This window comes from Myxine glutinosa, chromosome 5 (genome assembly GCF_964187855.1).
Source record: "Myxine glutinosa chromosome 5, kmMyxGlut1.1, whole genome shotgun sequence".
In the NCBI taxonomy this organism is placed as follows: Eukaryota; Metazoa; Chordata; class Myxini; order Myxiniformes; family Myxinidae; genus Myxine; species Myxine glutinosa.
Window position 1 is genome coordinate 109,973,009 of NC_136265.1, and position 12,002 is coordinate 109,985,010.

At 46.5% G+C, this 12,002-nt stretch overlaps 1 protein-coding gene across 4 annotated transcripts in view; it reads left to right on the forward strand.

Annotated features, from left to right (window-relative positions):
• The window catches only part of LOC137414068 (heme oxygenase 2), a 61,650-nt gene that overhangs the window by 7,241 nt on the left and 42,407 nt on the right, over positions 1–12,002 (forward strand). For all 4 annotated transcript variants that reach the window (XM_068099538.2, XM_068099536.2, XM_078778510.1 and 1 more), the window contains exons 2-3: positions 1,162–1,266; positions 1,995–2,106. In XM_068099538.2, the coding sequence (XP_067955639.1) occupies positions 1,166–1,266; positions 1,995–2,106 (213 nt within the window). In that variant the 5' untranslated portion in view covers positions 1,162–1,165. The remainder of the gene's footprint in view (positions 1–1,161; positions 1,267–1,994; positions 2,107–12,002) is intronic.

Below are 12,002 nucleotides of genomic sequence, written 5' to 3' on the forward strand. Positions count from 1 at the left end.
TTGCTTGCACAGCTTCCTCTTGCAGCACATCCTTCCCTGGCTGTCGTGTGCGATCGGTGCTTCTGAAGCGTGGAGTGGTGTATGGACCTCGCGGGCATTGGCTCGCCATCTGCGTGTGCTTGGAGCGGTGCTCGGTGCTGTCGTGCTGGAGCGAGGGACCTCGTGGGTGCATCAGGGCCGAACGGAGCCGTGTTGGACGGCGGACAAGACAAGACGAGGGACAGATAAGGCCGCACGCACCATTTTACATTTTACACAACGAGACAATTATTTTCCTTTAATCCATTCCTGTGTCTGTTGTTGAGTCTGGTGTGTGGGATCCCGATTTCGGACATTTTATTACCGAACGTGTATTTCCCTGTCCCGCGATTCCTTTGTAAATAAACCCTTGTATTATTTTGTATTCCCTGTTACACCTGTGCCTGTAAAATAAAAAATAACCACCTTTAGAGGCCATTTTTCCCCGCAAAGCGGGGGTTGGCCTTTTTGGGGAACTGTGGTTGTTGTTGTTTTTCCGTCCCCTTTTTTAAGCAATGTTTTACGGCCGGATGCCCTTCCTGATGCCAACCCTTTTTGCCGCCTTTAACGACAAACAGGGAATTACCAGTGAACTGGTACTCAATTTGCCGACCTCGGAAGGATGACAGGCTGAGTCAACCCCCCTGGCGTTAATTCAGCGATCGACCGGGATTCGAACCCAGGATCCTTGGATCCTCAGCCGGCACCCTAGCCGTGAGCCCAACACCAGGGTCGAGTTAATTTTCCCTACAGGACCGGAGTGTCCATTGGAGTTTGATCGCCGTCCACAGTTAAGCGCTTACGCAGCTTCCATCTTCCTTCTTCCTCCCGTGCGACCATAGTAAAATCCATATTGGTTGTTGCCTCCGAATAAAACCGTTTAGGTCTATCCGCGGTCTCTGGTGTTAACCGGAGTCGCACGACAACATTGTCGTTATTATTAATAGTGTCATTTGTTAGCAATATGTTTAGTAGTAGTAGTAGTAGTAGTAGTAGTAGTAGTAGTAGTAGTAGTACTACCTACTACTACTACTACTACTAATACTAATACTACTACTACTACTACTACTACCTAAGCTATCCTTACGAATTGTGCTGTTGATATTTGATATGGTCGTTATTATTAATCGTGTCGTTTGTTAGCAATATGCTGGAAACGGAGGCACCAGAGAATGGGTTGGTCGTATCTGACCTGCCCCCTGCCTATGACGACCTGTATGCTGATCCGGAGGAGCTGTCCACACCTGAGTGAGTTGCTTGATGAAATGTAAAATGTATTCCTCATAGTCTCCTCCTTCGTCTTTTTTTTCTTGGGGTGAAGGCAATTGAATTTAAGGCTTCTCTTAATGGTTCTGATCGTCAAGGGGATTAAAGTTTTGACCTCTTACTTCTTCAACATCCCGAGGAAGGTCATGGCTGCCATAGACAGGGTTCAATGTCGAGCCATTGTGGACTTTATTTGATTCTGGGCCGAGTACACGAAGCTATGAGGAGCAGTTGAATGAGACAGTTGAATGTCCCTCGTGGCTGGGACACAGATACGCAGATACGTGACTCCGACAAACCTGGCGAGAAAGAACTTATTCCATCGAGATTCTCTAGCATGACAATCGAAGCATGATACCTATGCAGATCTACCTGGATCTATATATCCCCCCTACCCAAAATTCATAACAGTACCTTGTGTGGTCACATCACTGTTGATCAACATTCAGATGCTCAGCCGAAAATTGGGAAAATCCGAGTTATGATTTGACGTTTCAGTAACAGCGTAGCTTTCATATTTAACCATGTGGGATGCATGTCCTAAGATTACTTGAATTGTTGGGTGGTGGCCCGGTGGTGAGGTCGTGCAGGTGTTGGTGAAATTGGAGGGATGAGAGCATTCTCCAGCTGTGCCGTGTTTGCTTATTCGTGCGTCCTCTTTTTTTTAACCTCTGGCCTGATGTTTTTCCCTTTGCACACGTTAACGGCAGAGATCTGTCAGAGATGCTCAAGGAAGGCACAAAGGATTCCCATACAAAGGCTGAAAATACTCCATTTGTGAAGAACTTCCTTCAAGGCAACATAAAACGGAAGGTTTTCCGGGTGAGGCCTTTTTATAGAGCATCTCACCTTATTCGGTATGTTGGATTTTTGTTGTTTTGTTTTCTCCAAAGGCTTGTTCTTGGGCTTTATTGTTCTTCCTGGAGCTGAACTCATTGGGTATCTTGAGATGCTGGAAGTTGGATAATTACTTTGCTAAATAAAATGGACACTCACTCGGTTCTGAATGCTTCTTGGTAAAGTGAAAGACATCAGTCAGTACTTTGTGTTATTCGTAACCTTGCTCTCAAGTCAAACTCCTCGTTTGATGCTTTTTTAACTTGTCTTGACATTTGTACATTCGTTATTTTATTTGTTTTTTATTCTTTTATAAATTAATTGCTTACAAATAACTTCCTCTATTTGCCATCATGGAATCTAGGAATCACCTGTTTGTTTGTCTGCAATGTTTTCGGCTTGTTGAGGAATGTGTGTTCGTGTGTGTGTATATATATATATATATATATATATATATATATATATATATATATATATATATATATATATATATATATATATATATATATATATATATATATATATATTGTTACGTGTATGGGGGTAGGTAATGAAATACCTTCGTCGATGTAGAATTGTATAGAGTAGCATGCTCCGAATGTCGCAAAGAAGAAACCTTCGTGTATTTAACTCAGGGCCGGATGTCCGTGTAAGTGTTATGTGTCTCCATGCGAGGGGTGGAGCTATGCTAATTAGTTGGGGCATATGGATAAATTCCCAGTGTGTAATCGCCTCTGTGTTTTTCCCCTTTGTTCTTATATAGCACGCTCATCTAGCCATGCGATCGGCACACGATTCAAATAATAAAATTGCCGACAGTACCCAGACACTACGACACCACACAGCCGAATCTTCTCTGGGCGTCAAGAATGGCCGTGAAGCCATGCCCCGAAGGACGATTTGTTGAGGAACAATGGGGCGATGCGACCGTGCTGCACGATTGGTTGGAGTGTGACGTCATCATCGAACATTCTAGCGCTGGATCAAAAAGTCGAAGCGACCGCCATTTTTGCTCTCTCTCTGTCCTGGGGTTCGTGACCAGCAGTCGCAGTTTGTGTTTTCTCTCTCGTTCTGGGCTTGGTCGCAGGCGGTCGCATTCACGTGCTCTCTCTGTTCTGGGCTGTGTGGAAGGTGGACGCAACTCTCTCTCTCTCTCTCTCTCTCTCTCTCTCTCTCTCTCTCTCTCTCTCTCTCTCCCTCTCTCTCTTGGTGCTGGCTCATGGCGGTTGTTCTGCGTGCTGTGTGCGCTTGAGAAACATCGGAGCTGTGTGGAGCGTGGAACGATCGGAGGCGGAAGGAGTTTGGCTGCTACTCAGCGGGTTGGTGGCTGATACGGGCGTGACTTCGCGCCATCCAGAGCGTTCCCTCGCAAGGCCTCAGGGACCCATTCGACGACCGCCAGGGTTCGAGGGTCGTGTGTGGATACTGGAGCTGAGTACCGGCCAACGCACCACACCACATTTTATGTTATTTATTTCTCCCTGTGTCTGCATATGAGTCACAATGGAGGGTCCCTCATTTAGGAACTTTAGTTTGCCATGCGTTCATTTATTTGTTATCCTGGCATTCTTTTCATCAAATTCATTATTTATTGAATTCCTTTGTCGTGCCTGTCTTGTACGTTTATTTGTTCGTGGGTCCGGATAAACCCTCGTTGCATCCGTCCATGCAAATACGACCAGGGAACTCAGTTTCCCACACGTGCTAAAGAGATAACACCGCCAGCGATTCGGCTCAGATGCCTCGGAGTTAAAGCTCGGTTGGCCATCCGTCACCCAGGGGTCTTAACCCCGGGGACACGACTCTATATATATATAGCGTCGTTACAGAGGACGGGCTTATTTTAGCTGAGGATAATGACTGTACCTGAGTGGTTGTGTTGTCATGATTTACACCAATCATAATACAAACAACTACTTTGCACAAATGTATTTGTTGTGTTTGTGATATGACATTTTTATAAGCAATTTGGGTTGAAGATTTAGGTTGAATGTTTTTTTTTCAAGAAAGAACCCCTCAGCACACACATAGGGTAGGGGTAGGTGCAGACTGGAAGTTTGGGACGATTACACCTCACCACCAAGTAATTCAAAACACCTCACCACCAAGTAATTTAAAACACCTCACAGCCATCAAACACGTAATAAAAACACCTCACAGCCATAAAACACGTAATAAAAATACCTCACCACCACGAAATTAAAAACACCTCACAGCCATAAAACACGTAATAAAAATACCTCACCACCACAAAATTAAAAACACCTCACAGCCATAAAACATGGAATAAAAACACCTCACAGCCATAAAACATGTAATAAAAACACACCACCACAAAATTAAAAACACCTCACAGCCATAAAACACGTAATAAAAACACCTCACAGCCATAAAACACGTAATAAAAACACCTCACCACCTCTAAATTAAAAATACCTCACAGCCATAAAACATGTAATAAAAACCTCACCACCACTAAATTAAAAACACCGCACAGCCATAAAACACATAATAAAGACACCTCACAGCCATAAAACACGTAATAAAAACACCTCACCACCACGAAATAAAAACACCTCACAGCCATAAAACACGTAATAAAAACACCTCACAGCCATAAAACACGTAATAAAAATACCTCACAGCCATAAAACACGTAATAAAAACAACTCACCACCACAAAATTAAAAACACCTCAGCCATAAAACACGTAAAAAAAACACCTCAGCCACAAAATTAAAAACACCTCACCGCCACGTCATTTAAAAACACCTCACCACCAAGTAATTCAAAACACCTCACCACCAAGTAATTCAAAACACCTCACCACCACGTAATTATAAATACCTCACCACCACGTAAATCAAAACACCTCACCACCACGTAAATCAAAACACCTCACCACCATGTGATTGAGAAACTCCTCATCACCATGTGATTTAAAAACACCTCACCACCATGTCATTTAAAAACACCTCACCACCACATAATTCAAAACACCTCACCACCACGTAATTCAAAATACCTCACCACCAAGTAATTCAAAATACCTCACCACCAAGTAATTCAAAACACCTCACCACCAAAAAAAATTTTTTTTTTCCCCCAAAAACAATTCCCCCCCATAAAAAAAAAATTGGGAAATTTTTTCTAAAATAATACCCTTAGGATATACCGACGGGAGAGATATGTGCATACCAGAAGTTTGGTACGATTTCACAAACGTTTGAGAAAGTAGTTCAGTGACGAGACAACACAACACAGGACAGGACAGACGCTGCACAGATATATATATATATATAGATATATATACAACAACAACAACATGCATTTTAAAAGGCCATTTTCCCTACGAGAGCGGGGGTTAGATATATATATATAAATAAATATATTTATATATATTGTTACGGTTTTGCGCGACCCTTGTTCCCTTACCAAGGGGAGATTAAGCCCCTTGTTCTCCTTGGGTCGTCGCAACCGCGAGACTTGAGTCGCCACTTCCGGTCAGACGCGGGATAGGGTTTCGGGACAATGTTCGCGCGTACCTAAGTACCCACGCCGCTGCAGAAGCGGGGATCAAGTCTCGCACGAACCACGTGTAATTTGAGTGCACCCGAGTGGATGGCGCACCACGTGGTCCGTGCTATTACCTTGTTATTGGAACCCGATTGGAGCGATATAATTCGTACCACGCTCAGTCAATGATGGAAGGGACGAAACGGTCCAATCAAAGAAAGAACACGTTTAATTATTATTATTTACACAGGGATTGGTAGAAGAAGCAGAGACACAGGGCAGATCTTAGTCAGTCTTAACTTTTTTCCAGACAATGGGCCCATTCACACTCACAGGGGGATGAAGGAAGGATTGTTCATGCGCTGAACGTGCCGGCTTGGTCGTTCAGGAACAGCTCACCTGGCGTGGCCCTCTTGCGGTCACAGCACGTCCCCTGACGAAAGCAGGCAGGCAGGCGGGAGGGATCCTCGTGGCGCGTATCTCGAACAAAGGCAGGCAGGAAAATATGCGCGTTTCTCGCCCGGCATGGCAGTCCTTCACAGCGCGATTAATACAATGGCGCGCTTTCACTCTCGTAACTCAACGGAGGATCTGACTCAAGCTCAACCGCGAACTCAACTTGTAACTCGTCTGCCTCCCTTCCCACAACTTGGCGCTCCGAACGGACTCTCACAACTTGTATAGCGCTTCGAACCGATAACTCAAGCTCGAGCTCGTAACTCAGTGCATGTCCTCCTCATAACTTGTTCAACAGAGGACCCCGGCTCATAACTTGATTCAACACCACGCACTCTCAGAACTGAGGTGGGGGCTTCGGGCACAGGGTTATATTGCCACGCCCTGGCCCGCATCAAATGTTCCAAACCACACCCCCTGCCGCAGTCATAAGCCACTCCCCTCGAGCCCTGATTGGCGGCTCGTGCTTACCGGTCACTCCCACTTTTCCTGCCCCGCCTTCCTTTGGCCTGGATCGACTTGTCAGGCCGGCCTCGTGGTAATTTGCGCCAAAAACCAAAGCATCGAGGCGGCATAAGCATTGGAAGGAGACCTAACTCTCATTATTCTACTCAACGCAAACTAAACATAGGAAAGGTCTACGCTTACACCTACTAAGAAATAACTGAGGTTAAACGAGGCTCCATGTTGTAGTGTGACTAACTATGAGGGGAAATTAACCTTTATTTGTAAAAACACAGAACCACAACAATATTATATATATATATATATATGTATATATATGTATATATATATATATATATATATATGTATATATATATATATATATATATATATATATATATATATATATATATATATATATATATATATATATATATATATATATATATATATTGTTATGGAACCCAACGTTGGCCTATGGTTCCCCTTTGAGGGGGGATTAGTCCCCTCGCTTGTCACTGACCGACGTGGTCCCTGAAGCTACACCGCGGCCTCCGGAAAGGCCGGTGCACAGCTTTGTTCGTGACCGCGGATAAGATGGTAATTTGCCGAGCGGATGGCAGCAGCGGCCCGAACCGTTAACAATGACTAACCCGATTCTGAACGTTGGCCAAATCGTGCCACAGATATTCAATTTGGAAATCACCAAAACGACAAGGATGTGAAGAAGAAGAAGACAAAAAGGGTTTGAAATACGACTATAATTTATTACTACTATTTACAAGACCAAAGAAACCAAGGAGAAGGAAGGATACGAAAATAAAGACAGAAAGAGGGACGGACCAGAAGGACACAGTGAAACTTAGCTTACCTATTACAGTCTTACTTAGAAACCCAAGGACAAGACAAAAGACAGACTACGATCACACTTACACGACTGGGGAATGGAGGCAAGAATGACTGGAAGGAGGAATGGGAAGGTTCAGCTGGGGCAGATGGTTCGGGCTTGATCCCGCACGGGACGTCGGGCTGGACCTCGACGGCCACCGATGCCACCGCAATCTGGTTCCCGCGGGGTAACGGGTCGAAGCTGCCTGGTGGAGTCAACGCTGCTTGTGGAGCCAAAGCTGCTGGTGGAGCCAAACTGCTGGTGGAGCCAAACTGCTGGTGGAGCCAAACTGCTGGTGGAGCCAAACTGCTGGTGGAGCCAAAACTGCTGGTGGAGCCAAAACTGCTTCTCTGGCTCACCTCAGGACGCGTCTCCCTTCTTTCTCCGAGGGCTCGTCTGGGATCATCTGCCGTCTCTGGCGCAACTCTCGGACTCAGAACTCATCTGCCGTCTCTGGCGCAACTCTTTCTTGGAACTTTGAACTCATCTGCCTTTACCAAGCTCGTCTGGACTCTTCTTTCAAAGGCTTCCGCGCGCGCTTATCTAATGCCTCAGGCGATCAAGCCGCCGGCCTCCAGGAAACGCCCATCGGGTCGCTCTCCGCAGTCCGATTGGTGGGCACGGGCTCTCTGGCTCCACCCTTGATGACGATGGGCGGGCACGCCCTTCTTCCCCGAGCTGACCACGCCGTAATGGCGGCAAATGCAGTTGGCAGTAGAGGCTTTGGGAATGGGAATGAAAGGGGATCTATCTATTTGAATTCGGTGCAATGGAGTGTCAATTAATGGAAGACACAGCCTTAACTTACATAGAATAAGGAAATAAACTACCAACAAGGAGGAAATCTATGATTGGCTAACGTGATTGTTTATGACCAATTATGGGACGCACTTTGACCTTTATACACAACTGGAGGAAGGAGGGTGATATTTTACAATGTACTACACAATAAAAAAACACAATTCTCATATCCACAACAATATATAGCTACGGTTTTGAGATTGGCACATTTAAGTCATTAAAGGTTAAAGGGTTGCCCCCCCATAGTTAGTGACACGAACAACATAAAGGCCCATCTGTAGTATAGTTATGTCTTAGTATGTGTAAGAATAGGCCATTTCCCCTCTTAGTGCCTGCGTTGTGTAAAGCCAGGAAAATAGGCTTTACTTGCCACCGATTTCCCAGCCACCCTAGCCTCGATCCAGTTTGTTAAGCATTGGCTGTCCACTAGTCGAGTAACACGAGGTAGGCCTGAGAAGGAGGAGTGTGGGGGCGGCGTTGAGATCGGAGCGGCAGAGGCAATGACGGTAAGAGCCACCAGCCAATCAGGGCTCTAGCGGCATGGCGTGAGAGGGCGTGGTGAGGCACGTCTGGTGAGTTTGAGAAGGTTCGCGGGGCGTGCCTATATAAGTCGCTGCGCAAAGTCCTTGAACAGGACTTGTTGAGAAGGACTTGTTGGGAGAGGACTTCATGTGAGGACTAGCGCTGGAACACTTGTTTGAGAACTTGCGGAGGATACGCGGATTACGCGCGTTGCTGGAGGACTTGCGCAGAGAGAGAGGAGAAGAGGCGTTGAACTGTGCCAAGTACCCGGGCGCAGCCAGACGCGCCGGTAACGCTTATTGTGCTTTTCACCCACGCGAGTAAGCGCGGCCATAGCCGCAAGTGAATAACCGCCAGCCGCATCGAAGTCCGCTCCCTACCAATTCGCCCCGTGATAACCCGCTCCGCTCAGACGACACGCGGAGAGCTCCTGCCTTCACCTACTCCAAAGGACGTGCCGGGGACCGGAGAGAGAGCCGCACGGAAGCCATACCTGGGCGAGCTGGTGAACATCATCCTGCCATCTGCAAGCCCCGTGTGAATGTGTGTGTGTGTAAGACGGGCCTGTGTCCTTGGGATTAAGTATAAGACTGTTTTAAGGATTTTTCTGTGTCTCTGCTCTTGAACCATTGTACATTGTAAATAATAATAATTAAACCTTTTATTCCTTTGCTTCCCAATTCGATCGCCTTTGTGATTTCTCCATTGACTAAGCGTGGTACGAATAAGAACCGCTTGAATCAGGGTCTAGTAAGTGATAACGGTGCGGATCGCGTGTATGCAACCGCTCGGCGTATCAACACACGTGGTTCGTGCGGGGCTTATCTCCTCGCTTCAGGGCAGCGCGAGTATTTAGGTAATAGCGAATTTGGTCCTAATACCTGATTTCGCGCTGTCCGGAAGGGACGTCATAGGTCCCGGGTCGCGCTGGTCAGTCAAAGACAAGGGGACTAATCCCCCATTGGTAAGGGGAGAAGGCCGGCGGCGGATCCGCAACAATATATTGTGACGTGCTCTGGGCTCATGGCCACACACAGAGCACACTCGGATCACTGCACCCCAGAAGGCAGCAACCATGCACCGAGTCACGGAGCTGGGTGCGGCCCGGAATCTTCGTGGTTGGATGAAACGAGCCATTCAACCAAATAAAAAAGATTATTTACTCTTTATATAACATGGATGCAATTTACCCAGATTACTTTAATGAAGCATGAACACAAAAATAACAGTTTACAAAATGCGTTGGCACAATCTCCAAATTTTGAAACCAGAGTATTCTTTCGAATTCCAGAGAATTCTTAGGAAGAGTTGATGTCAGAGGCAGTGGAGATGGGAGACCATTCCAGATGATTGACGGTTGCTTGAAGACCGTGCCAGTCAGCCTGAGTAAAATGCCAGACTCGTCGGCGCTGAGTAGGCTCTCTGAAAATGGCCAGAGAGGTGCCCACTTTAAGAAGCAAATGATCAGATGAAGCGATTGGAGCAGAAGAAGAGCAGCCGACATTTGCTGGGAAGTTTGTCATAACCAAGTCCAGAAGATAAGATACTCCATTGACTGAGATCCAGTTTGTGAAATTGACAGATTGTGTCAGTCCCAGTGAGTCGCAAAAGTCCTTTGCTGAGGCGCCATGGCTGGTGTGAGAGGAACCCACACCCAGCCAGCTGGCATGATGACAGTTGAAATCGCCACATATGAGGAAGAGAGAGTTGGGATGAGTGGATAGAAGTTGGTCCATGTTGTCAGACAGGGAGATGTAAATGGAGTCATCACTGTTTGGAGGACGGTACAGAATACATCTGAACAAAAGGTGGGAGCGGAGAGGAAGCCGTAGCCAGAGTTACTCCTGGGGTTGGGGTGGAGAGAGGGCAGTCGGCGACTGTCTTTGGAGGCCAGCTTGGCAATGTGGTTTTCCTAAGAAAGATCATGGCAGATAGTGAGACCCAAAAGCTTGAGCGACAGAACTTCTTGGAGAGGATTGTTGAGAAAGTAGATGGGAGGGTTTTTCCAGTCGGTTTTTTTGGAGAGACATAGTAAGAGTGAGATTTGTCAGGATTGAAAGACATGTTCCACTTGTTTGACCAGTCTGTGATTTTGTCCAGGTCTGCAGAGAGTGAGGAGGCTGCAGGCTGCCGATCTGAGGGATGAGGAATGGAGCGGCAGAGAGTGGAGTCATCAGCAAAGAGATAGAGAGGATTTTCCAGAGAGTCGGAGAGATCATTGATGAAGACCAGAAAATGCACAGGGCCCAGAACACTACCTTGGGAAACTCCAGCCAGAACAGGAAGGGGCGATGAGAGAAATCCATTCAGGGCCACACGTTGACTACGACCAGAGAGGAAGTCCGCAAGCCAAGTGTGGAGATTTCCATGGATACCCTAGGAGGAGAGTTTGGTGAGCAGAGCTGGGTGCCAGACCGTATCGAAGGCACATGATATGTCGAGGGAGACAGCTCTGATTTCCTGTTTGGCATTGAGGACCTCCATCCATTGTTGAGACAGCAGAAGCAACATGCCCAGAGTAGAATGACCTGGTCTGAATCCAAATTGATGATCAGAGATCAAGCCATTGGAGACGAGGACGGATTTGATATCCGAAGCAATGATGGATTCCATGACTTTGCTGATAATTGGGAGCAGGCTGATTGGTCTGTAGTTGCAAGGGTCTGTTTTTGCACATTTTTTGTGTAAAGCGGAAATGTTTGCTGATTTCCAAGATGCTGGCAGATGACCTTGAGCAAAAGAGAGCGTGAAAAGAACAGAGAGAGGGTGAGATGGAGCGGCAGAGCAGGATTTTAGGACCCATGGGCTGATGCTGTCTGGTCCAGTTGCAGAATCAGTGTCGAGGTTTGACAAAAACTTCTCCACCTCGTCAGGAGAGAAGGAAACAGACTCTAGGAGCAGTTGGGTTTGACTGGGTAAGGTGGGAACAGAGAGAGATGGGTTTGGGACTAAGGATTTTGAGGCAAACACAGAGTTGAGGCATTCGGCTTTGTCATGTGCGGTGTCAACTGTGTAGCCATTTGAGGTGAGGGAGGGGATGGAGGGGGAACAAACACCAGAAACGGATTAAGGAATCGGAGACATGATGAAGGAGGAAAGTTTCTGTTGAGCAGATTACGTCTGGTTTGTTAGAAGCAACCTGTATGGAGAGATCAATCAGGTTTGAGCGCAGGGCCAGGATGTCTGAGGGCAAAAGTTTTGTCGTAAACCGTCCATATCTTTTTGTGATATCGCGTTAAAGGTTTTTGCCCTA